Source organism: Hyaena hyaena, unplaced genomic scaffold, assembly GCF_003009895.1.
Source record: "Hyaena hyaena isolate Hyena2069 unplaced genomic scaffold, ASM300989v1 scaffold_219, whole genome shotgun sequence".
NCBI lineage: Eukaryota > Metazoa > Chordata > Mammalia > Carnivora > Hyaenidae > Hyaena > Hyaena hyaena.
In genome coordinates this window covers 1610712-1636709 of record NW_024080850.1, presented here as the reverse complement: position 1 = coordinate 1636709, position 25998 = coordinate 1610712, and the positions used below count along the sequence as shown (strand labels likewise).

The following is a 25998-nucleotide window of genomic DNA, read 5'->3' as shown; positions in this document are numbered from 1 at the left end:
GCTGATCTTGTATTTGGGCCATGGGCTAAATAAGTATGTGTTGGAGTTGGGTTTGGGTCTCTGTTGATTGAGGTTTTCCTAGTCTTAGGCACCTTATGTTTTTTGTTGTTTCTTGTTTCATTTTATAGACAGTTTACGTTTAAACAACAATATTACTAGATTTTGGTGTTTCTATTTGAGTCCTAGTCTTTTTTGTTGAGAGAGCATAAGAGGGAGAGAGGGGCAGAGGGAGGGAGAGAATCTCAAGCAGGCTCCACACTCAGCATGGAGACCAATGTGGGGCTCAGTCCCATGACCCTGGGATCATGACCTGAGCTGAAATCAAGAGTCAGATGCTGAACTGATTGAGACACACTGGCACCTAGTCATCTTATAAACTAATTCAAGTGACCATTTCAAAGACTACTTTCCTTCTCTGGGTTTGCTTCAGAAAACATCCCTCCTTTTCCTCAGAAGGTAGTGACCTACCTAGTAACCCAAGAGAGGCAGATGTGGCTCCACCCAGAGCCTCTGAGCTCCAGGGCTTTGGAGGCAGCCTTAATGACCCAGATCTGTGTGCATGTGGACTGCTAAAGCTGCTTTGCCATCTCTGGGATCTTTGATCATTTCCAGGCCAGCAGTCAGCTTGCTGGACCAGTAGCTTTAGCAGAAGACCCTTTTTTTCCAAAGAAATATTGCACGGAACCCCACAATATATCAGATTTAAAATTTTTTAAGTATAAATATTTTGTTTTTAAGTTGAGATTTATAAGAATTAGCCAAAAAGGCAATTGGGACAGTTGACTATTACAGTGGTCAGGAAAAAATTGGAAATAACATGAATGACCAATGCAGTCTCATCCACCTTAGCATCCAGTTTCTGAATGTGTTTTGTTACAAATAGTGATGTATATCTTATAGCCTTTACCTTGCCATTTGGGGGAGTCCTCAGTCAGACACAAGGCAAAAGAAGCTTCATTCCAAGGAAGGTTTGCATGAAAAGCAGCTAGCAGGGCAGCACAGGTTAATTTAGCAGTGGCACATTTCAGTGTACTTTTTTCTTTTATAACTGTATAAAATACGGTTTTAAAAAGTTGAAATCCCAGTCAGACATTTGTTGGGCCCTTAAAACACCTCCCTAGAGCTTTGTGGGTCTCCAGAACAATTTGAAAACCACTTCGAAAACAAAATTGCTGAGTTCCCCTTGATGAGTAGAGCTGCCCCTAACTGGTGCCTGTCCTCTGACAGTAGATACCACCCTGAAGTTTAAAATAGGCCTTAAAGGGACACCTGGGTGGCTCAGCTGGTTAAGTATCATGGCTCAGGTCGTGATTTTATGGTTGGTGGGTTCAAGCCCCATATTGGGCTCTGCGCTGACAGCCAGCTCAGAGCCTGGAGCCTGTTTCGGATTCTGTATCTCCCTCTTTCTCTGACCCTTCCCTGCTCACGCTGTCTCTCTCTCTCTCTCAGAAATAAGTAAAACGTTAAATATATATATATATATATATATTATTTTTTTCCAATTTAAAAGAAAGTAAACTTCTTTTGGGGTGCCTGGGTGGCTCAGTCGGTTGAGGGTCCGCCTCTTGATTTTGGCTCAGGTCATGCTCTCATTAGTTCACAGGATCGAGCCAGCTCTGTGCTGATGGTAGAGAGCTTGCTTGGGATTCTCTACTCCCTCTCTCTGCCCCTCCCTTGCTCACGCTTGCTCTCTCTCAAAAAAATAAATATTCAAAAATAAATAAATAAATTTTCTTTTTCTTTAGTTTGCAGAGAAAATGCTGACTTTGTCTTCTTTCTTCATCCTTACAGGTTGGTGACATTGTGAAAGTCACAAGAATGAATATAAATGGCCAGTGGGAAGGCGAAGTGAATGGGCGCAAAGGGCTTTTCCCCTTTACACATGTCAAAATCATTGACCCTCAAAACCCTGATGAAAACGAGTGATTGCCGTTGCCTGTTTCCTGCTGCTTCATTGTTCTGCCTGTCATAGTCTTCTTTGAAGTGGGAAAGCATTCTCTCTCATAGGCAAGTTACACTGCATTGCCGATGTCCAGCTTTCTGCAGAGTGGCGGTCTCTCATACCCATTTGGAATGCACACAGTGGCTGCCTCGGCATTTGTATCATAGTCGTGTTGTCAAAGAGTAGCCGATTTTAGAGTTCTTTTGGATCATAAACTGGAAATACTGGTGGAAGCACACAAGTGGAGAGAAGTTGACGAGAAAAGGGTCTGTCTTCTCATCACTGCCCTGTTTGTACTTGTGACTGATTCTGTCATGTTCACAGATGGAGCTTGAGGCCATGACGAGACATTGCACATTGCTGTTCCACAAAGCAGTGGTGGCTCAGTCACCATTATGTTTTTCCTGAAGAATAGAGCAAGTGAACCTTAAAGAAGAGGGAATTCTGTCCTTAACTCCCCAAATCTGGCTCTCCTTTTTTACTTTTGGTTTGGTTTTGGAAGACTTAATTAGACTTGTGTGTTCTGAACAGGTTTTTTAACTAGAGGGTTGGATCTTTGTGGTATTGTAAGGAATGACCCATGCCTCTGAGCTTCCAAACTGAAGCTGCTGTAATTAAAGGGAAAAAACAACTGAAGCAGAGGCCATTATTGTCTTGGTTGCCAGTTGTACCTTGTTTTGCCATATTACAAACAACCCACAAAAAAATCAGTCGTAGTATGCCAAGCTTGTGTGCATGGCCTCTAGGATTACATTGTCCCCAGAAGCATCAGAGTAAAGGGTGATTTAGGGAAACCTTTGCTTACCTTGTTTGACAGTGACAAGAGCCTTGTGGGGGCACACTTTGCCAATTTTCTGTCCAGTGTTTCAGTGAATACACCCCTTTAAGGTATAGGAACTAAGTTTCTTTAAAAAGTGAAGTTGTTCATAGAATCATTGAAATAATTAATGAATCTTAAATTCTACTCACTGAGGCTCACTCATCTGCTGCCACAGCCTAAGCTCACAAGGCTGCCAGAGAAAGATGGTGCTGCTAATACTGATTCCCCAGTCTGTATGTCCCTGATGCTCTCAGGCAAAGAAAATGCAAGCTCTGGAAATTGGTTAATGCATTTGATATCTAAGATTTTAGTGACTAGGGAAAACTATTAACCATTTAGCAATTTGATGTTCATGTTTCCTTGTTAGCTAAAAAAAGGGCTGTTCATACAAGCCTGCTTGGTACAGATGTGCGGCTGATCCCTCGACTGGTGCGCATAGCAGATTAGGATTCTGGAACCTTCGTGCAGCTCAGTCTGCTCTCCCTTCTGGAAACTGGTGAAGACAGGCCTCAGCTCAATGAATACAGAAGACCTAGAAGTGTAGCAGCCACCTAATGAGTAACTACATCATTTGTTGAGCATCTGCTGTAGCCATGGCCCTATATTTCAAGGGTCTTAGGTTTGGAGGGCTAGATCGATATATTCTGGTGACAGAACTAGCAAAACAACCATTTTTTCAGTCTCTTTAAATCCGTAATCCATTAGGTGGGTAACTGTCATATTGAAGAATCTTGAAAGTGTTCCTGTGCTAAAGTTAATGATTAGTTGGGAAAAAATCACTGGCTACCCTTCTGTGGTCTTCCTAGCAAAAAGGCAATCTTCTTTCCCTAATCAGTGAGAACTACGGCCACCTCCTGCTCTAAAGGTGCCTGTCCTTCGTTGTTGCCTCTTAACTCTGAGTTCAGGCCCAGCCTAGCTCCCACAGAAAGTGGCACGTGTGTGGCAGCGTTCCCGCTCTCTGCCTGGACGTGGTACTTGCCTTGCAACCAGTGACCCAGTTCTAAGGGGGTTGTCAGCATTATGTGTGCCTTGTTCAAAGAGGGCACAAACCTTAAGGCTTTTTTTAGCCAAATTTAGCTGAGGGACTTGGCACCTTTTGGTGCCTTTGCCAACTATTGTTGGTTCAGAGCATAAGAAGTATATGGCCATTTTGGAAAGCAACTTTTCCTTTCAGCCATGTCTGCTGGCCGCTAGCAAGACCCACCTCATGTGGAGCACTTCAGAATCAGAACACCCCACAAACCTACTTTGGCTTCATAATAAGTCTGCTTGTCACTTCAGCCCACGTATGCGTCTCCAGGGTTGCCCAAGAGATTGGGAGCCTGAAATATGGTGAGCCTTGAGTTCTGAACTCTCAAGATACGTGCCAAAAGTAGTACCTTTTTGACTTAGGACCTTAGTAGTTTTCTCATCAGGCAGGGAAATTCTCTTCATCACACTAAATATACAGAAGACCGCATCCTTGCCTCAGCTTCATGCCTGGGTTCCCCAGTGGTTGCGAAAGACTTCCTGTTCCAGAAAGCGAAGCAAATCTTCCAGAGGAGCTGCCATCCCTCCTTGGTTGGTCTCCTTTTAAGATTGTTCATTATTGCTCCTTGCTCTGCTCTACTGTGTGTCACCTAAGACGATATTTGGATGTTAAATTAACTCACTCGGGAACTGAACAAATTACGAACTGAAGGGCATTGACAGTTTGATTCAAAACTTGTTTATCCTGAGAAGGCCCTCCCACACAGGAGTTGTTCTTGTCATTTCTTCATGGCGTGGTACCACCTGATGGCACCGTTAAAGAGGAGCACACGTTGACTAGCTGCCATTTGACAACTTTGGTCACCTAGACAGGACACCTTCTGTGCTCATGTTGGAAAACTGAAAGGGGGGAAAGACAGCTGCTCCCTCCTTGGAGCTCAAGGATCCCTGGCTCCATGCTAACTATCTTTTACAGCTGTTTACAGACAAGACAGGCCGAGGCAGACGGCCACTGCTCTTGTAATGTTTGCTCAGAGGAATATGACCATTTTATTTTTGAAAAGGGATGATATGTTTTTTTGCCAGGTGTTTATAATTTAATCCTTTAATATTATGTTCATTAACCTCTTAAAATGAGTGACTTTTTGATTGTTTTAACACAGTACCTAAGACTAATGCTTTCTGTGGACACCACTGAGCTCTGCCTCAAATTCCACCCTCTGGGACCAGAGACCTAAGTCCCTGGTTAACTGATCTCAGTGTGGTAACTGAGCTGGTTGTATATTCTGAAGGAGTAGAAGGACAGTTCCCTGAGACAGGGTCGTTGTCTCTGCAGGAGGAACAGTGGCCTTGCTTCTAGACGGTCTTCACTGTGTGTTTTAAAATGACAACAACAACACAAAACTTTTGACCTGTAACTTAAAGATCATAAACTTCAGGCAATAATATTTTCTGTGTAAGCTTTTAAAATTATTTTTGGGGATCATAGCTTGTTTTATTTTGTGCTATAAAATTAACAGTATTAAATGACTTATATTCTTAGAACATTGAGTGTCTTTTCTTAACAGATTAGTGCCTTTTTATTTTTGTATTCATTTTACGTTACTGGTCCCGGCATCAGAACCCTTGTTTCCATGGCCTGTTTGTACATTGTCTCAATAAAACTTGCATCAGCTGGTGGTGGCAGCGGCGGCTTTGGTGTTTCGGTGTCTCCTCAGTGCTGCCTGGAGGCTCTCAGCCCATATTAATCTCCTGAGCAGTTTAGCACCTGATGAACGCCTGTGAAACACAGAAACAACTGGTGCTTCTCGCAACCCAGCCCTGCTATTGCTTACAACAAAATAGGTCTTGCCTTGGCCCTTCCCCGCAACGTTGAGCCCCCTACAAAAGATAAGCTCTGGTTCCCAGTGTTGTGAGCACAGTAGGTGCTGTAAGGGGGCTGGTACTCTGTCTTTGCCTTCTGAAGATGAGGCAATAGTTGCCATACTTTATCCTACCAAAGAACATTTGGATGTTTTCCCTTCTAGGCACCTGTATCTGAAGGCGTCTGTTAAGTATTTGTTCAGCACAAGCTACCCAGGCAGGGTTGAATGGTTTCAAGGGGAAGTAAGTCCCGAAAAACAAGTAGCCTCATCCCAAGTTAGGGCATGATACCTGCTTAACTTTTCATACTCTTCTGTTTCTGTCTGTATATGGCCTTCCTGATGAACTCCAAGGACCTTCAGGTAGACAGCTGGAGGTGGGTGGGAATGAAACTGTGTTTCCTGACATCCCCTCAGCCAGAGCCCTGTTCCCACACATATTTATGTATGTATTGAGAGGTCCATATTTCCTTGTAGTAAAACCTCCAGAAATGAGTTTCAGGAAGTGATACCAGTCCATATTTATGCTGCTAAAATGTACTCCCTAGATCCTACTTTCAAGATACTGCAGAATTTGAAAGAAAAGTTTGCCTTGAATGGGAATACAAAAACTGTTAAACCATTCTGGAAGAAACAGTGCCCTAGAGACACCTTTGAAGAATACTTGGTTTGAAAAGGTGTATTTTGATCAGTAATACTGGGCTGGGTTCCTCTGTGGCAGGGAAACCCTTGGAAATGGGGCAGGTGAGGGTGGCTGCCCCTCCACCCTCCTCTGCTAAGTCAGTTAGCCTTAGCAGAGGCCGGTGCCCGGATCTTGAAACCTCACTCCACAGCAAAAACTGACATTGCTGGGCTTTTCACGTGGTCTCCTCCGTGGCCCCTGTTCCGCGAAGCTCCTCTTGGCCTCGGCATGGGCCCTCTTCCTCAGCCCTCTCACGAGATCTGACCCTGCTCTTGGAGTCTACGGGCACTCTTGACTCCCCAGGTTTTCGCAACTGCGCAGACGCAGCCCACACTCACCTTGGGCTCCGGCGTCCTGGGCTCCAAGCCCAGCTGCAGCACGTACCCCGGCGCGGGTGCGTCACCGAGACTCCGGTACTCCGCTTTTCGGACCGGTTCTGGGGACTACCACCACCGCGTCCTCCAGATCCCTTCCACCCGGCCCCGCCACTCCCCACCCCTAGCCGCAGCCGTCGGTCCCCGGGGGCAGGTCGGAAGCAGGCGGAGAATCACACCGGGAAGGATGGAGAGGAGAACCCCGCGTGGGGTGAGGGTAGAGGACACAGTGCACAGGGGCCTCTGGAGGCTCCCTCCCCGCCCTCAAGTCCCAGAAAGGGTTTGCCCCTTCCCGGACGTTGTCCAGAGCGCGTGGCTCCGGTGTGAGGTCCCCGGCGGCTGCAGAGATCGCGGGCTGAGTCTGACTGGCCCGGGCTTCCTGGTGGCAGGGTCGAGGGCCAGGCGGGGAGACCGAAGAAGGGCCCGGTGGCCGTCGGCATTACGCTTTTCCGGACGGCTCCCCGGGGCCAACGAATTTGCCCTCGCAGGGCTCCTGGGTTCTGAGCCCCGACGGAACCTGGAGGCTCCGGAGGGGCAAGGGCTGGTGCGTTCAGTTTTGCCTTCTCTGAAATGGGGGCGGGCACAGGTGGAGGAGGGGCTGGAGTCGAGACTAAGGCGGCGCGCTGTGAGGGCAACCCACACCCACCCGCCCAAGACCCCCCCGCGGAAAGTGCGGTACAGGCTGAATCTGAGGGAGCGGCTTGACTGGGGGCGGGGGACGGGGATGTCCTCTGAGTGGGCGTCTGGAGCTGCCCACCAGCCAGCTCCTGGAAAGAGGGAGTGAGTGGTCTGTCCAGTAACTGCGTTGAGGGCGGGCACCAAGAGGAAGAGAGACCTGGGCAGGGGCTGCTCCAGACCCAGTGACCAGTGGAAAAGGACCCAAACCCCAGTGGTTTGAAGCCCACCTGAGCTCCCCAAAAACAGCTCCGAGGAGTTTGGGGAATTCAACCCTGGATTCAGGGTTGGAGGAAAAACATCCATAGGATGCAGCATTCAAAAGACAGGTTATCTAAAGGTGCCTGGGTGGTTAAGCATCCGACTTCTGCTCAGGTCATGATCCACCCTTCCTGGGTTCCAACTCCGCATCAGGCTCTGTGCTGACAGCTCAGAGTCTGGAGCCTGCTTTGGATTCTGCGTACCCTCTCTCTCTCTGCTCCTCTCCCGCTCACTGTCTGTCTGTCTCTCAAATATATATAAACATTAAAAAAAAATCAAAAGACAGGTATCTGAAGAAGCACATCCTTTCCATTCTCCGTTCCACTCCCCAGAATCTCCCTGTTTCTAGTTTATAATATATATTTGATAATATATTAATATAATTATATATATTTCCAGAATTTGTCTATAATGTACATGCAAATATACCTCTGTAAACATGCTTTCTAAATATTTTCTCTACATAGAGTACTTACTGTTCTGTACCTTGCTTTATTTCCCCAATCTGTTTTAAAGATTGTTGTGAGTCTTTGTTCTTTTTCACCGCTGTATAGTACCACATGATACGGATGTACTGTCATTCATTCAACAATCCACTATTGATGGACATGTATGTCCTTTCCAAGGTGGCCCGATGCATTAAAATGAGCTACTCCAAGTGGGATTACTGGATCAAAGGCTCTGGGTATTTGCAGTTTTGAGAGGTGTTGCCAAATGCCCTCCGTAGGGATTGCCTTAACTTACTCTTTCACCAGCTGTGTGTAAGAAAATATTTACATTTTTCCAAGCGCTCTTGGAAGGCCCCTTTTATGGCTGAACAATATTCCTCCATGTGGCTGAGGTAGCTTAAACCAGCACATTTGTCATTGAGGGTGTGGAAGCTGTTGCCAATCTGCTCATGATAGAAAATCCTCAGGTCTAAGTAAGTGCCATGAGGGCATGGCCCACCTTCCAGCCCTCAAGCTGACTGTGGCCCAGTCCTCACCCCAGGTGTCTCCTGACTTTCTGGTCCCTCTGCCCCATTCGAATCCAGTGCCAGTCCTACTAGTTGGAGTGTTTTGTTTTTTGTTGTGTTTTTGTTTTTGTCTTTACCAAAGACACATGTGATGAAAACCCAGCTGCTCTTTGGCCCTGTAACATATCTCCATGCTATGCTCCTACCCAGAACTCAGCACTCAAGCCAGACTGGACTGGTACATCCTGAATTCCCCAGAATTTGCCATCTTACCTCCTTGCCTTTTCCCGGACATTCCTTCTGCCTGGATGCCCATCTCCTCTCTGTTGAACTCCTAAGGGCCTGTCTGTCCTCAGTCCTTGCCACCTCCTAGTAAAACCTTTCCTACCTTTCCCTCCCTTCAGGAGGACTAAAATTAGGACTGGTTACCCCATAACCTGGGAACAGGACAGTCCTGACAGCAAGCCAGCAGCTTAGGGAGGTCCATGATGGGGCTGAAGAAGTCAGTAGGAGCTGGAGCTGGCCTCCACAGTCAGAGAGCCCAGAACAGTGTTCATACAGTGTAGACCGACCAGGGCGGGGGAAAGCCTGGGCTGCAGTAGCCAGAGCAAGTCAGGAATGAGCCTGGGATGTGGGGTTTGGCTCAGGCTCCCCAAACTAGGGATCCCCCAAATTCTGTTTCTATATGAATGAATCACCCTGTAGCTGTGGGCACAGCTGGCCTCAGCTCAAGCGTTGGCTGTGCTTTATCAGCCCCCAATATTTCCTGGGAGTCACATAAACTGAGCTTTCTCTATCTGGAAATCCACCAAAGTCTGGCAGGGAAGAGGCCTCTATGGTATTGGCGGCCGGCTGCCCTCAGAACCCCAAAGCTCAGGTAGGCCCTGCTGCCCCTCAGACTGGCCTCCAGAGGGCGCCAGTGTCAATCCCAATGTGCAGCATCCCCTCTATCTCCGGTTCCAAAGGATCATGCTGCACACCCTGGCTTCCAGGCCCTAGACTGAGGGGCGTGGGGAACAGGAGAAACTGACAGGAGGGGATAGATAGAAGGAGAACAGAGACAGGCTTAGGCAGAGATCACTCCCCCTCCCCCCCCAACCACACACACACACATACACCTGCTTCTCAAACCTTGGCAACCCCTCCCTGCCTTTGGGATGTCTGCTGGGTCTAGAGGTCTCAGCCACTTCAGGTCACCTTACTACATCTCAATCTGGGGTTCCATTTCCCGCTTTGCTAACATCTCACTGGGTACTTTCCAGGCCAGATGTTATGGTCTTGCCCTGCCACAGTTCTCCCTCAGGCCTCGGCCCCACACCTACCTGCGTAAGTGTGACCCATGCAGGCCCTGGTCCTGCCCCTGGGTGAGACTTAGCCTTCTGAATTTCCCCATCTGTAAAATGAGGGGGAGTGTTGCTTGTCTCCCTTGGCGGGGTAGGGCATTAATAAAGGACCTTCTCTGAAGGCTATATCTGCCGGGCACAGGTGACTGTTAGTGCTGCTGTTTTTGTCATCCTTACAGGAAAGCAAGGCCCAAAAAGGGGAGAGATGGCAAAAAAGAGAACCCAACACGAGTCACTAAAGGAGCACTAATAGGACACAGAGTTGGTGGGCCCTGATGTGTTTAATGGACAGATGTGGCATCCTTTCCTCAGAAAGTGTCATTCTTTCATTTCCCACGAAGTCACTGAGTCCCAGTTTGCAGGAGGTACAAGCTCTACCTAAACACAAGTGCAAAGGTCAGGACAGTCAGGACAGTGAAACAGGAGGTAACCAGGAGCCAGGATATCAGGGCCTGATCAAGTCTGAGTCTGGGAGGCTGGTCAGGGAGGGCTTCCTGGAAGACGGGACACAACATCAGGGTGCATTATGATTTACAGGAACCCAGGAAGTTCTCCTGAAATAATGACAGATGGGAAAAGGAAAATGTAATAAAGTATTATTTAAAATAGGCCATATTGTGTGGAGGGAGAAGGCAGACCAAGGAGACTGAGCCCCCAAAGGGAGTCAGATTACCTATGGGGTAGTGGGGAGTGATTTGGATTTTCCTTCTTGGGGAGCTTACTCCGGGTGATTCAACTCCCACTCCCCACGTCACTCCGCCCCCCACGATTAGAAGACTTAGGAAAGAAAGAAAAGGAACAAGAATCAAATCCGGTGCGCTGCCCAGCTAGGCGCCCCAATAGGGTCCAGCAGATCCCCGGGAATCCAGACCCCGCCAGCGGCGTCCACGGCCAGAAGGGCCCCCAAATGCCTTTCCATACCCCGCGCGACTCCGAAGTCACCGGCCTGACCCCTGACCTGGAACGGACCCCCGTCTACCAGCAGGGACCAGGCGGGGCGGTGCAGGGCGCCGCGGGCTTCCCGGCTGCAGTGTCGCCGCAGCGCCGGCCCCGCCCCCGCCCGCTCCTCCCCCCTTCTCCCCCCCCCCACCCCCCCAGGCGGCCGCGGCCCCGAGCGGCTCCAGAACGGAGGCCCGCGCCGAGTCCAGGTGAGCGCCCACCCCGGGGACCCCAGGCCCTAGGCCCCCGACCCCACCATCCCGGCTTGGCTGCAGAGTCCCTGCCCCACAGTCCCCGCGCCCGGGTCTAGCGCGCGCGCGCTCTTAGGTCGCGGACCCGGGGCCGGGGCGTTGGGGGCTGAGGTCGGCAGCCGGAGAGAAAGAGACTTGGTGGAGACTCGAGCGCCTCTCTTCCTTCTCTCCTCCCCCACCTGGCCCTTACTCGCTTGCCGCGGGGCCCTGCAGTGTACCCGTCCCCCTTTCTGGGCCGTCCGGTTTGGTGAGGGCGCCTGGACCAGCGGGAAGGCTGCAGGAAAGATCATCTCAGATAGAGGGAACTGCACGTGCAAAGGCAGAGAGAGTGCACGGGAGGTTTGCGCCTGAGCCCGGAGGGGAGCAGGTGAGGGCAAATAACCCTCAAACTTGAATGCCATCCTAAGGAACGCTAGAAGCCACTGAGGGCCCCAACTGGACAGCAACCCCCCCACTCCCGCTTCTGTCTAGCCTGCACTGGCTTAGGGGGGTAGGGTGTCCCTGTGAACCAGGACACAGGCTCCTGGTGGATAGTTAGCACTTGGGCACTATTACAACTTTCAGCATTGGGTAGTTTGTGGGCAAGGGACAGCACTCCATAAAATCTTGGGGGGTCCCTCCTGCTGCTCCACAGTAAGAGCCTTTCCCTTTGAGGCAGCAGGGTTCCAAGCCAGCCTGCAAAGATAGGCCTGAGGAAGTTTCAATCCCTGGCAAATCTCTTTCCAGGCCCAAGGCCCTGGAGGATCTGAGACACCTGGGCACCTGGAAAGGGAGGAACAGCCTAGACAGGTAACTGGCGGCAAGTGAAAGTTCCACCTTTTCTGACATCTTTGGCCCAGCAGATGAAGCCTAGGCCAGGCAGGAGGGAGGGAGGTATGGCTGAGCCAGAGGAGAAGCCAGGATCTGGGGAGGGCCCCCCCGCCTTGTGCCCAGAGAGGGGACAGGTGGGGCAGATGGCACCCAAATCTTACAGACCTGTTTTGGTGATGAGGGAGGTAAAGAGCATGAGTATGCCCAGGTGGCCTTTGAGTACTGCCGCCTCCGGAACCGTAATGGATCCCTCTAGTGCAGGTTAGGTCAGATGCTAGGCCGTAGACGGTCCTTCCCAACTTTTCCTCCTGTTGTCTTGGCCCCCTTGCTCTCAGGCACCCACTCAAAGTCCTTGCAGAGATCTGGGCAAGACCAAATAGGTCCAGCCCCACCTCGAGTTAGACTTCAGGAAGAACTTCCAAGAAAAACAGAGGGGATGACAGTGGGATGGACTGGGGGAAGATCATTTGTAAACAGGGCAGCTTTGTCCCGGGCCTTCCAAAGTCCAGTCTGCAAGCTGAATCTTCCAGAAGGCCCACCCTCTGGCCTCGAGGATCTGGCTGCAGGGATCTCTGCTGACCCATGACCTCTCCCCCCAGCTGTGTGGCTTGCAGGGGGATACGAGGGTTCCTGGGTCCCCCTCCCATCTTGAAACTAACCAAGGTTAGTGGTAGGCTATGCCAGATGGCCCTGCCTGCTGCTTGACCTTGGCAAGCCCTTGGCCCCTCAGTTTCCTCATCTGCTATTGAATGTGATCTCAGCACCACAGGCCTGGAGGGCATTGGTGAAGGGGGGAGGTGCACAGGGTGGGAGCTCACAACTGCTGGGCCTGGGCTGTGTGCCTGGCCTCCCTTTCCCCCAACCCCATCAGGCCTGGGCTGGACGCCCACTTCTATTCTCCATGGAGCTGGGTTTCCCTGGGGACCAGTAGCCTGGCCCAGCCCAGGCCGCACAAACCCCACCACCCAGCCTCTCCTGGCCTAACTCACACTAGGAGGAGGGGTGGAGGCTGGGCTGCCTCTTGGACCCTTGCCCCCACCCTGCCTTCCATGGCCCAGAAGCCTCGGTCCACCTCTGGGCCTGGAGGAAGAAGCTCTGGCTGCCCCTGGAGGAGGTGGGTATCAAGGGGCTGCCAGCTAGGGTGGGGGCCAGGGCCTGGGAGAGAAACTTCAGGACCAGGAGGGCTCTGATCTGCCCAAGGTGCCCTGAGGTTTGACCCCAGGCATTGTGGCCTCCCTTGGCTGCTGGATTTTGAGTGGGTTACAGAAATCAGGATTTACTGGACAAGGCGGCTGGACCTAAAAGAGTGGTTGAGGTTAGAGCAGAGGGGCTCCCCTGGAAGTAGGCACAGCCCACAGGCAAAGATGGGCGGGGAGAGTGAAGCCTCAAAGGGGACGTGCCCCCAAGGTCCCCTACATGGTTCTGGGCTCAAGTGTGCCTGTTCTCCAGAAGCCCCTCCCCTATTCTGTCTCTATCTCTGTATCTACTCACATTCCCCATCAAAGCCCTGGTCCCTACAGATGCCTTTGTCTCCCCTGCAGGTCCTGGAGGCAGCTCCTGCTGGGATGGCAGCTCCAGCATCTTTAAGGGCCATGGGGGGTCCAGCCCCACCGGGAGCACCCTAGGACTCCCACCGCCATCTGTGCACCTGCCCCCCACTCATCTGTGGGCCACTCACCATGGGTGGGTGTTTCTCCAAGCCCAAGCCAGGTACCTCCTCTTGCCTCATTCTTCCCCCCTCCCCCTTTCCTCCCCCTTCGCTTCCCTCTCCCTCCTCCGTCCCTCCTCCGTCCCTCCTCCCTCCCTCCTGGAGCCACCTCCTTCCTCCTCCCCCTCCCCTTCTGCCTCCGAAGTAGGTCAGGCTAGGCGGCTGCCGGCTCCGAATGTTAATTCCCTGCAGGCTGGAGGGGGTGGGGGCTTGGAGCCATTCTCTTGGCTCCCCTCCAATGGGTCCCCCTCTTTATTTGGGGCTGTGGGTGCTTCTGGTGGGAAAAGCAGCTGAAGCTTTCTCAGAAAGTAGAGGTTAGGGTTCCTCCTGCCCTGGGGCAGGGGAAAAGGGCAGGGTCCCCTGGGGCTGGGGAAGAGGGACTCTGAGGACGCCCTCAGGCACTGTGTGACCCAGGGCCTGCAAGTTACCTCTCAGGGCCTCAGTTTCCCTCTCTACAAAATGAGCCCGACCTCTCAAAGTTGCCAGGAGGGTGGAGTGCACAGGTAATAGCCCTCTTGCCCTCTTCTGATGTCCTGTGTGACCTTGGGTCGAATTTCCCGATTTGTGCAGGAAATCCTGCCCTGCCTGGCCCAAGAGATTCCAGCCCCAGGTGGGGGCCTCCCAGATGCTAAGGGAGGCCCCGATCTGCTCTCCATGGAGACCCCTGTCTGTTGGGCTCTCTCTCCAGCCCCCATTTTCCCTCTTCTCTCTTCACAACACTCAGGAAGGCAAAAGAGTGGAGGCATGTCCCTGGCCTCTCTAGTGCCCTAGTCAGTGCCCCCGCCCACCTGCCACCCAGGCCAGCCTGCCCCAGCCAGCTCGTCCCAGCTCCCCTTACCTGATACCCATCGGCTTCATTACCTTAGAACACATGAGCCTATTCTCCTTTCGTGGGTCTGACGGAGAACGTGGGGGCAAGAGGAGACCTTTGATGCCCCGGCTGGCCGAGGTACACCCCCTTCACCTGCCTCGGGAGCCAGCTCCCCCTCCCCCTATGCCTATGCCGTGGATACCCAGCCCTGAGCCCGATGCTACCACCGTTCCTGCTTCCATATATGACTTGGGCAAAAGATGTCCACTGTCTTCACCTCAGCCTTCCTCTGTCCGAAGTGGGCAGGGAAATGCTAGCTGGTCCTAAATCTGGCTCCTGTTGGACCACTGGGCTGGCAGGAAGCCAAGAGCAGAGGATACCGCCTGCAGGAGGCAGGCCAGCCTGCCTGAGGCCCCTGACCCCAAGCTCCCAGTTCAGGAGCTGGCCATTTGCACCACCCTTAGAGACAGTGGTAACAACTTGCACTCTTGAGCCTAAAATTCAGCTCTGCCCCTTCCTGGCTGTGTGGCCTTGGGCAGGTGAGTTCACCTCTCTGAGCTGCTGTGTTCTCATGTGTAAGTGGGGCTAACAATTTTGCCCACCATCCCCACCCCCTCCAGCAGACTGTTGTGCTTAGCACAGAGCCTGGCACACAGGAGGCATCAGCAAAATGTTATTATCCCCTCTTTTGGGAGCTAGGCTTCCTGCTTCCAGGGCTCCCCTGTGGAGCTACAGCAGAAGGGCAGGATTTTAGGCTCCAGACACACACTGGGCAGGTCATGGGTGAGGCTCAGGGAATTTCAGGGTGTGGGAGTGAAAGCATTTGGGCCATGAAAGTTCAGCTGGGGTCAGCAGGAGCTACAGGGAGACCAAAGCAAGCCGAAGGTCTTTGTGCAAATTCTTCACCTTCTATCTTGCTTGACTCTGGCTTGGAGCACATCAGCACACATTCCTGAATTCATTCTGTACTCCTCGTGTACCATTGGCTCTGTGTTCCTGATATAAAGTATTACAGGCCAGACCCATACTAAACTCAGAACTAGGAGGAAATACAGCTCTCTTGGCATCTGGTCACTTGCCTTTTGTTAGGCCACAAGTGTTACCTCACCGCTTTCCCTTTTCCCCATGGCTGTCAGGAAGCTCAGAGCTAACCAATAAGATGTGACTACCCAGCTTTATCTGTTGAGCTTCTACTCTGGGTTACATATATTCAGTCCCTCAGCTTTGCTTATTACAGGTAGGCACTGTTCTCTCTGTTTTATAATGAAGGCATCTGAGGTCCAAAGGGGCTAAGGTAGGAGCCCATGGTCACATGGGCACCTGGGAGTCATGAGGCTAGGAATCAATGATCTAGCTCTATGGGTGAGCAGGGACCCCCTCTCCATCCACCTTTACACTACTGCTCCTGACTTAATGGCTTCCCGTTACACTGCATCAGTGAGCTCCTTAGAGCCTTCTAGAAAGAGGTGGAGGATGAAAACAGCCTGGCTTGGTTGTCATCTGGGCCCCTGCCAGGCTGTTCCTGTGAGCTCCCTCTCTACAGTTCACATAGCTGGTGTCAGCTGAGTCCGGGAATATTTTCCTTTTTAATTCTTCTCAAAACATTCTAACACCATTACATAAAGTATGGAAATGGAGGCAAAGAACCTATCCCCACCTTAACCCGCCCCCTCCCCCTCCCCCTTCTCCCACCTGCTACAACAGATTCAGCATGGTGGTGTGCTCCCTTCCTGCCCAGCTGGAATCATGGAGGGACCTTTACCCCTGTGTCCCCTACCGCGCCTGGGCCAGGCTAGGGGCTGGGACTTGAGGATAAGGGGGAGGGGTTCAACCTTCCTGGGCTTCAAGCCAGGCCAGTGGGAGATTAGCTGTGCCAGAGATGAGGGACACCCAGGGAGTGGGCAGCCAGAGGAGGCATCCCCTGAGCTGTTCAAGTGGATGGGCACAAGGGAGCCAGAGCAGGGAAGAATGGCAGTCCAGGCCAAGGAACTGCCTAGGCAAAGGCCCAGAGGTGTGACTCTGTTCTTTGTTTCTAGATGTCAGGTCTGGGGTGGAGGGGAGAAGAGGTGAAAAGGGGAGAGGGCTGGAGGCTCTGGGAGAGGCGCCTGCTTCCTCATTGGGCCCATGCTGTGCCAGGGGCTTAGCTTCAGCCCAGGAGGCCGGGATTATCGCTGCTAAAAATTCTGTTTATTGTTCCCTTCTAATTAGAAAAATACCCCAGGCACATTGTAGGGAATTTAGAAAATGCAGAGAAGTATACAGAAGAAAGTGACAATCTCGGGGCTAACTGCCTGCTAGAGTAGGCCCCATGGGCACTCTGGGGAAGCATCTTACCCATAGAAACTTCAAGGTGGGCCCCGCACCCCCTCTGCACAGTCCCTGTGCACCCATCCCTTTGGGTACAGTTCACCCCCAAGGCCCCAGATCCCTGCACATGAAGGCATTGAAAAACCAGTGCTTGGCGAATGATGGATTCTTAAATTGGTGAGCATAGCTATTTTAAGAACTTGAAAATACATTGTGTACACTTTTTTTTAACTAAAAAAAAAATCTCAAACCTATGGGAACATTGCAACCAGAACAACAAAGCCTTGGTTTCCCATCACCCAGATTCCCTGGCCCGGAAGTGAACCACACCCAGGTTTGAACGCTCTGTTCTCCGTGGAGTCAGACCCTACACGTGCCCCTGATCTTTCAGGGATGTCCTTCCCCATCAGGGGCTGTGCAGTTGGAGTCAGAGCTGGATTCAGGCCACCAGCGTTCTTTCCCCCACATAGATTTCTTGGAGAAAAGGCAATTTCAGGGCCAAAGGAGCTCCATTGTACGCCCCTCACTAATTTATTACTGAAAAAGAAAACATGCAGTAATGAAATCAAGCCAACCCAGCCCACCTCCTGCTGCCTCTGTTCTGCTTCTTCCCTGTTTTTTTTTAATGAAAAAAAATTTCAAGCTTATTTATTTATTTTGAGAGAGAGAGAGAGAGAGAGAGAGAGAGCGAGCTTGCTCGTGAGCAGGGGAGGGCCAGAGCGAGAGGGAGAAAGAGACAGAACCCCAAGCAAGCACCACACTCATGCACTGTGAGTGTGAGCTCGAACTCATGAACAGTGAGAACATGACCTGAGCCAACATTAAGAGTCGATAATTAACCAGCTGAGCCACCCAGGTGTCCTTGCTTCTTGCCTATTTTAAGGCTCTTTGCTGATGTTGCAGATGGCTTTCTGGGGAGGTCGAGGCACAGGAGGGAACTCAGACTCAAAGGGGCCAGCCTGCCCAGGGCCTGTGGGGTGGTTGCACAAGGAGGTGGGCAGGGCTGGAGACTCAGTGCTGCCCTGCCTGCCCTACAGTGGAGCTCAAGATCGAGGTGGTGCTGCCTGAGAAGGAGCGGGGCAAGGAGGAACTGTCAGCCAGCGGGAAGGGCAGCCCCCGCGCCTACCAGGGCAATGGCACAGCCCGCCACTTCCACGCTGAGGAGCGCCTGCCCGCCCCTCATCCGTACCCCGGTGCTCAGGACTGTGTGGAGGCCGCCGTCTGCCATGTCAAGGACCTTGAGAATGGCCAGTGGGTGCTGGTCCTGGTGGGCGGGGAGTAGTCGGAGGGCCCGAGATGGGAAGGCATGGTGCAGGCCATGGATGGGGTGGGCTGGGAGGCCCGGAATGTGCCCTTGACCAGCACCTGCACTAGCCACCACCAGTGTGGCCTGGGCCGGCTTCCCAGAAAGCTGGACTCTGGGAAGGGGTGCCCAGCAGAGGTGGTGCCTGGTGTCTGGCCTCATGTCTGAGTGCATCCCCTTCCCAGGATGCGGGAAGTAGAGCTGGGCTGGGGGAAGGTGTTGCTGGTGAAGGACAATGGGGAGTTCCACGCTCTGGGCCACAAGTGTCCACACTACGGTGCACCCCTGGTGAAAGGTGAGTCGTCCCAGTACACACGGGAGGTGGGGCGGGACCTCCCTGAAGGGTGCTTGGCCGCTGCGCCCTCACAGGCTGACTTGGCTCTTCCCTGGACTGCATGGGTCTCATCTATTAGTGGGATCTCCTGAGCTGTGGGGGGGGCCAGCAGCTGGTGAGGGGGGAGCCACTGCCTGTGGCCCCAGCCCAGCACTGCTTCCCCTAGGTGTGCTGTCCCGCGGCCGGGTGCGCTGCCCCTGGCATGGTGCCTGCTTCAACATCAGCACTGGTGACCTGGAGGATTTCCCTGGCCTGGACAGTCTGCACAAATTCCAGGTGGGGCCAGGCGGGCAGTAGGGTGGGAGCCTGGGGGTGCAGGGCAGGGGATGGAGCACCCCAAAACCTGGTCCTGAGCAACACAGCCCTTGCAGGTGAAGATTGAGAAGGAGAAGGTGTACGTCCGAGCCAGTAAACAGGTGAGGGCGTGGCTTGGGCTCAGGTAAAAAGGAGAAGTGAGGAGGGCATTTTGACCCAGGGGCCATCATGTGCAAAGGCCCTGTGGTTGGGGAACAGAGTGGAAAGCTGTGCAGTGGGGATGAGGCTGGACTGCAGCAGCAGGACCTGGCCTGCTGGGATGATGGCATAGGGAGGATGCCATTCCATGACTCCAGCTCCCAGCTGCCTCCTGCTCTCCGGCCACCCCCAGGCCTTGCAGCTACAGCGAAGAACCAAGGTGATGGCTAAGTGTATCTCTCCAAGTGCTGGCCACAGCAGCAGCACCAACGTGCTCATTGTAGGCGCAGGTTGGTGGCGAGGTTATGAGGGGCAGGGCAAGGTGGGGGAGGGGTGGTCCCTGACCCACAGCATCGTCCCCTCAGGTGCAGCTGGCTTGGTGTGTGCGGAGACACTGCGGCAGGAGGGGTTCTCAGACAGGATTGTCTTGTGCACGCTAGACCGGCACCTCCCCTATGACCGGCCTAAGCTCAGCAAGGTGGGAGGAGGGGCAAATGGGGGCCCAGACCCTTAGCTCTCTGGGCACTGTCAGCCCCTCTCAGCACCTTGCTTGTCACTCCTTGGGGGTCTGGCCAGCTGCCTCTCTGCTCAGGCCGGGCCTGTCCGCGGTGAATTCCATTCTGCAGCCCCTTTGTGACCCGGGCCCAGCCCTACCCTCCCTAGGTCTTGGGGCCTCCGTTGCAAAACGGAACACTGGCTAATTGGCCTTATCTCAAGTTAGCTGTCTCCTGCAGTCCCTGGATGCACAGCCTGAGCAGCTGGCCCTGAGGCCCAAGGAGTTCTTCCGAGCCTACGGCATCGAGGTGCTCACCGAGGCCCAGGTATGGGGCTGAGACAAAGAACCAGCCCTGGGGAAGGCTTAGTGAGAACTACAAATGGTGTGAGGCCATGTGAGCCCCTGGAGGTGTGTGTGTGTGTTGGGGAGGGGTTCTGCCCTCTTGGCCCTGCTGTCCAGGCACCCGGGGGTGCTGGATAGTCTTCCAGGCAGGACTGTGGGCACATGCAGAAATCTGTTCAGGGCTGGGGCGGGAGAACCTAAGGATGGCTCTGAGAGGAAGGTGATGTCGGAAGCTTAAAGAGTAAGGAGAAGCCAGGTGAGGGAAAGGGGACCATCCAGGTGGCAGGAACAGCCCCTGTGGAAGCTCCTGTCCAGAGGGTCTGGCAGGAGCTCGAAGGGGCAGCCAGGCCCAAGTCCACGGCCAGACCCACACTCTGCCCGGTGGGGGTTGCAGGTGGTTACAGTGGACGTGAGAAACAAGAAGGTCGTGTTCAAGGATGGCTTCAAGCTGGAGTACAGCAAGCTGCTGCTCGCACCAGGGAGCAGGTGGGAGGGTGTCTCCCCCTTGTCCCCTGTTGGCACTTGGCAGGGCAACAGACCGTATGGGAGGGCTTGGGTGCCGGGAGCCCCTCACTGATCCTGGCCACGTCTCAGCCCTAAGACGCTGAGCTGCAAAGGCAAAGAGGTGGAGAATGTGTTCACCATCCGGACGCCTGAAGATGCCAATCGCGTGGTGAGGCTGGCCCGGGGCCGCAACGCAGTGGTCGTGGGAGCTGGCTTCCTGGGTGAGCGGCTGGGGCTGATGGGGACAGTGGTCAGGCTGTCGTGGCTGGTCCCAGGGTGCGGAGTGCCAGCTTACTGCCCACCACCCCTTAGGGATGGAGGTGGCCGCCTATCTGACGGAAAAGGCCCACTCAGTGTCCGTCGTGGAGCTGGAGGAGACGCCCTTCAGGAGATTTCTGGGGGAACGTGTCGGTCGTGCCCTCATGAAGGTAAGCCCACCCTGGCACCTGGCATCTGGGCCCTCAGAACTCCAGGCACCCAGCCCAGCCCTTGGCCACTCTCTCATCTGTGACCTTCTTGCCCACCTGCCCTGACAGATGTTTGAGAACAACCGGGTCAAGTTCTACATGCAGACAGAGGTGTCTGAGCTGCGGGCCCAGGAGGGAAAGGTGGGCCCCTTTTCCTGCCCCTTCTCCCCTGTTCCCAGGAGCTGGGCCTACCTGCTAACCCGCCCCCTCCCCGCAGCTAAAGGAGGTCGTGCTGAAGAGCAGCAAGGTCGTGCGGGCTGACGTCTGTGTTGTGGGCATTGGTGAGTGGGTGGGCAGGCAGGTGCAAATGAGCACCTGCACATGCTCCAGAATGGCCTTGGGCCAGTCTCTTCCCCTCCCTGAGCCTTGGTTTTCACATCTGTAAAATGGGTATTCCAACCCATTTTACAGGGCTATCAGGGAATGGGTGGTCCACGTTTAGCCAGGGCTTGGCATGGACGATGCTCCCAGGGACTGCTGCCCACAAATCCTCGACTCCACAGCCCACCCCATGTGGGCTGCAGGACACAAACAAGCCCCGAACTGGTCCCTGCTCCAGTTGAGGTGCCAGTGTGGGGAGGTGGCAGCCTAGGTGCTGGGGAGGTATGGCATGCCGACCCCACCAGGGGCTTCATGGAGTCTCTCAGAGGAGGTGATACATGAGGCCAGATGGGAGGCATGGGGGTCTTTGGGGGTCCAGGCAGAGGGGACAGGACGCACGAAGGCTGCAGGATGGGCAGCCCACTGGATGAATGGTCTGGGGCTGAACTGTGGTGAGTGAAGGGTATGGGTCATGGAGGACGATGAGGGGGGAGAAGGGAGGGACCAGGGAATGGACATGGTGGCCCCTGTCTTGTCAGGCGCGGTGCCTGCCACAGGCTTCCTGAGGCAGAGCAGCATCAATCTGGATTCCCGAGGCTTCATCCCTGTCAACAAGGTGGGGCTGGGCGGGGTGGGCAGGGTGCTTAGGCTGGGAGTAGCGGCAGGTCCAAGTCAAGGCTGCTGTCCCACCCACAGAGCCCTGGGCCCTCTCCCCACAGATGATGCAGACCAACATCCCAGGCGTGTTTGCAGCTGGCGATGCTGTCACTTTCCCCCTGGCCTGGAGAAACAATCGGAAAGTGAATATCCCACACTGGCAGATGGCTCATGCCCAGGGTATGGCCAGCCCTGCGGCAGGATGGGGGAGTGGGAGTCTGTCCCAGGGTCTCAGCTTCCCCCAGGCCCACCCCTCAGTTGCTGGCCTTGGGTCCTGGTCTCTGGGTTAGACGTTCAAGGCTTTGTGGTGCCCTGTCTGGGAGACTCCTCCGGGTGATGAGGCCAGCTGACAGGGCGCCTGGGTGGCTCAGTCAGTTAAGCATCTGACTCTTGATTTCAGCTCAGGTCTTGATCTCAGGATTGTGAGTTCAAGCACCACATTAGGCTCCTCACTGGGTGTGAAGCTGACTTAAAAAAAAAAAAGCCAGCTGACAGAGCCAGCCCTGTGGCCCATCCACAGACGCCCCTCCAGTGCCCTCAAGACATCCCACCCAACTAGCCACAGTGTCCCACCCCATCTTTCCACCAGCCCTTCCTTGCCTTTCATCCTCACCAACCTGTGCAGTCACCCAGGGAGAGAGAAAGGGATTAGTAAGACACAGGACACCTTCCCATTCAGTGCTTCTGTCTCCCCTGGGCCATTCAGCTGGCTCTGTGAACACAGTTGTTTCATGCAGGCCCCTGGGGGGCAGCCATCTGGGCCTAGAAACAGGCTCAGCGAGCAACTGCTGTGCTCTCTGAGGAATAGCCCCCCTCCCCCCACTTGATTGTCACCATGCCCCTGAAGCCTGGTTTACTGTGAACACCTGGTTTGAGTCCCTAAGATGTACGTAAGAGCAAGTTAGCTACCTTGTGGGGAGGACCACCAGACTCCCTGCACTCACCTCTCCTCTCTCACTTCACATTATCTGAGCATCTGCTGCCTGGAATCCCACTCCTGGTACCAATTTCTGTTCAGGTTCATGGTCTAAAGTTGGTGCTGGCTTTAAGGAACCAAAGGCCACTCATCAGCCAAGTATAATTAGGGTTTAACTGGGAGGGTCTAGGGGTCTCTCATAAACCTACAACTACAGGATTCAGTGGGGCTTCGGAATATGAACTGGGAAGCCACCCACACAATTTTCTGGGGCCCTGGGTGTGGCTGTCATCTCTACTTCCCTGGGCACTTGTGCCCCATTCTTAAGACCTGATGTGTCTGATTAGTTGTCTCTGTGCACACCTGAAATGGGGGGCAGCCCAACAACGCCAGGAAGCAGACTTTCTAGATGTGGGCCACTTCATTCAAATTCTCTGGAGAAGCAATCTAAGTGACTGGCTTTGAACTAGGTGTCTCCTCTTCAATCGAGGGCGGACAATGGGCTGAGCAATGACGCATCTCTTCAGCTCTAGGAAGGCAAGGAGGAGTAGCTCCACACGTCAGAGGTCCCCAGAGAGCCCCGGCAGGCAGTGGAGGGGTGGCCGGGGATAGGGTCGGGGCTCTCACGACCCTGGGTCTTGCAGGGCGTGTGGCGGCCCAGAACATGCTGGCGCAGGAGGCGGAGATCAGCACCGTGCCCTACCTGTGGACAGCCATGTTTGGCAAGAGCCTGCGCTACGCGGGTAACAGAGGGGCCCGGACAGGGGCGGGGCCAAGAGCGTTTAGGGGTGTGGTTAAGGTGTTTGCGAAGCGCAGAGGTGGAGCTTGGACGTTAGGGCGGGGCTATGAGCATCCTAGAGGCGGGGTCGCGACAGCTGTAAGAAGAGCAAAAACTGGTTGGGGGCGGCCTAAAAGGACCACCTCAAAGGACAAAGGGAGCGAGGCCTGGTGGGGGATTCATTGGGAATTTAGGAGACCGTAAGACGCTGACCCGGGGGAGTCCCATCCCCTCCTGTTCGGCCCACAGGGTACGGAGAAGGCTTCGACGACGTCATCATCCAGGGAGATCTGGAAGAGCTCAAGTTCGTGGCTTTTTACACCAAGTGAGAGCAACGGGGTGGAACGGGGCGGCGAAGCAGCGGGAGCTCAATCGGGAAGGGGAACTCATCCCAGAGGAGCTCTGCTCCAGAGGAGGGAACTTACCTGAAAGATGGACCGAGTGGCTAAGGGAGGCAGCTAAGGCAGGAGACCCGCCAAGGGAAAGTGAGGAGGTGGGGCAGTAATAACTCCAGCAGCCATGCACTGAGACAGACATTTTATCTTCAGGCCAGCAATTTGAGGTGGGTGTTGACTCCCCCTTTAACGCTGAGGAAAATCACACAGGTAGAGAGTGGTGATCTCAGGACTGGAGCTCAGCCCTGAACGCCACTGAGGAGGAAGTCTGGAGCCTCAGTGGGCTTCTGGCAGGATCCCAAAGCCCATCCTGGGCCAAGCAAAGCAGGAAGGGCTGGGTGCTCCGGATATTTCTGTTGTTCTGGGTAAGATCGCTCCCTGGGCCCCAGTTGAAGAGGAGTACATCAGGGTCTCTAAGAAGAGAGGCCACTGCTGGGCAGAGCTCAAGCTCAGTTACTCTGTCCCTGCAGAGGCGATGAGGTGATTGCTGTGGCCAGCATGAATTACGATCCCATCGTGTCCAAGGTGGCTGAGGTGCTAGCCTCAGGCCGTGCCATCCGAAAGCGGGAGGTGGAGTGAGTGTGGGCTTCAGAGATACGGGGGTGGGGAGGGAGGTTCCCCAAGGGACTGGTCCTTGGTAGCCAGCCACCCCCATAGCCCTACAGAGCCCTCCCCCTGTTCTTGGTCCACATCAGTCTACGCGGCATCAGGACTATACGGTGGTTGGGATAAGGGTTGTGGTTTGCGAATGGGCTCTTGGGAGAAAGAAGGGCAAAAGGCTGTTGTCCCAGGGCAGAACCAGTGCTGTGGGTAGGGGTCAAAGTCTTTGGTCAAAGCCATTGCTTAGGCAGTTACCTGGCATGGGACACCCAACTGGACATGGTTGTACTGAGACTGGCAGAAGCTAGGGAGTAAAGGCACATAGTGATACCTCTGGGGACACCCTGCATAGAGATGTTGGGTGGTTGTTTGGTGTCTGGGGGACACTGGATGTCAGCCATTCCCCTCACCCCAGGATGATGCCAATGGGAGTCACCCTGTGGGCTTGAACTGCTTGCAGAGAGGCCCCCTCCCTGCAGGGACTGGGGAAACCCTGGAGGTCATGGGACATGGGTAGGCCTCAGGCTGGAAAAAATGGAGAACCAAGAGGGGACATGATGAATGACATGCTCTCTTCCTGGCCTTCTCTCTGTCTCTCTCTCTCTTGCCTTCGAAAAGGCTGTTTGTGCTACACAGCAAGTACGTGGTCCTCTGTCCTTCCTGTTGACCATTCTGAGCCTTTCCCACCTCAGCCCAGAGCCTGTACCCCATGAAGACCCTCTCTGCCTAAGTACCCATTCCTGCTGGGCACCAGGGCCTGGCACAGAGCAGGACCCCTGCTGTCCTCAGGGGTCAGCTGTTCATGGTGCCAAGTGGGTCTTCTACCCTGACTCCTCCTCCCCTCATTCCTGCAGGACCGGCGACATGTCTTGGCTCACAGGGAAAGGATCCTGAGCTCGCATGCAGCAGACTTGGGCAGGCACGCTGGGGCACCAGGGACAGAGGCCAAGCCTTGGGGGCAGGTGCCAATCTCCAATTTCCCAGGATCCCCCAGGGCAGAACCTGAGCCTTCCCAGTGCTTGCCTTCGGTTGCCTGGCTCACCTCCAGAGAGGCCTCTGCTGCCTCTGGGAGATGCTTACCCCCCCCAAGGCCTCAGCTGCCACTGATGGCTGGCAATGGAGGCAGGACAGGCCTGTCCTCTTCTCCCTTCCTTGAGACTGGTTCCCAACAGGACCCTGCAACATATTAGATACTATCTTAAAATTAAAACGCACACATTTGCAGACCTGTGTGACTTCCATTGTAATCGGACAGACACTCCTGAGGGAGAAGGCACAAACACACCAAGCAAGTTTGGCCTATGAGCACTCAGAGGAGGTAGCAACTGATTCTGCCCCTAAGGTTAGGAAAAGCTTCTCTAACCAGTGTCTTGGATCTGGATTTCGAAAGAATGGCACTCCAGGTAGAAGGGACAGCACGTGCCAAAGGTTTGAGATGGGACGTGCTTCTTCAGGGGTCAGAAGCAGCTCGCACAGTTTGGGGGTATGTGCCTAAGCAGGGCTGTAGGGGCTGGGTACTGAGACAACCCATGCTTTTCATGGCAGCCAGAACTCCAGGAACCCCCATTTCGCAGGTAAAGAAAATTAGGCTCTGATAGTAAGCAGGAACGAGCATCTAGAGCCTCTGTGCCACTCTGTCTCCAAGCCAAGGGGAATACCGAGGGCGAGACGCGGGGACCAGAAATGGAGAGCAAGCCGGAAAGAGATAGTCGGGCTCCCTCCT

General features: G+C 53.9%; 2 protein-coding genes and 1 long non-coding RNA gene across 7 annotated transcripts in view; 2 read left to right on the top strand and 1 right to left on the bottom strand.

Annotated features, from left to right (window-relative positions):
* Positions 1 to 5276, top strand: part of CRKL (CRK like proto-oncogene, adaptor protein) — a 35549-nt gene extending 30273 nt beyond the window's left edge. Inside the window, exon 3 of the mRNA XM_039242822.1 lies at positions 1792 to 5276. Within this exon, the coding sequence (XP_039098753.1) occupies positions 1792 to 1926 (135 nt within the window). The 3' untranslated portion in view covers positions 1927 to 5276. The remainder of the gene's footprint in view (positions 1 to 1791) is intronic.
* Positions 5277 to 5283: 7 nt separating this feature from the next.
* LOC120238811 lies at positions 5284 to 12291 on the bottom strand. Its single transcript, XR_005530318.1, has 2 exons — positions 12049 to 12291; positions 5284 to 5964 (listed from the first exon to the last, which is right to left on the bottom strand). It is a non-coding gene; the product is annotated as an uncharacterized LOC120238811 (long non-coding RNA).
* AIFM3 (apoptosis inducing factor mitochondria associated 3) lies at positions 10974 to 25499 on the top strand. Of its 5 annotated transcripts, XM_039242817.1 has the most exons (22): positions 10987 to 11031; positions 11800 to 11862; positions 13425 to 13593; positions 17747 to 17960; positions 18198 to 18307; positions 18513 to 18622; positions 18718 to 18762; positions 18993 to 19089; positions 19165 to 19277; positions 19534 to 19620; positions 20032 to 20123; positions 20232 to 20362; positions 20454 to 20569; positions 20678 to 20749; positions 20826 to 20889; positions 21469 to 21545; positions 21649 to 21766; positions 23147 to 23245; positions 23530 to 23605; positions 24146 to 24250; positions 24894 to 24914; positions 25130 to 25499. In XM_039242817.1, the coding sequence occupies exons 3-22, from the start codon at positions 13563 to 13565 to the stop codon at positions 25167 to 25169; spliced, it is 1818 nt and encodes a 605-aa protein (XP_039098748.1). In that variant the 5' UTR covers positions 10987 to 11031; positions 11800 to 11862; positions 13425 to 13562; the 3' UTR covers positions 25170 to 25499. The 5 variants fall into 5 exon arrangements, with proteins under 5 accessions (XP_039098749.1, XP_039098748.1, XP_039098747.1 ...); XM_039242818.1 differs by lacking the exon at positions 11800 to 11862 and having other exon boundaries at positions 10974 to 11031; XM_039242816.1 differs by lacking the exon at positions 10987 to 11031 and having other exon boundaries at positions 11064 to 11862.
* Positions 25500 to 25998: the final 499 nt, after the last annotated feature.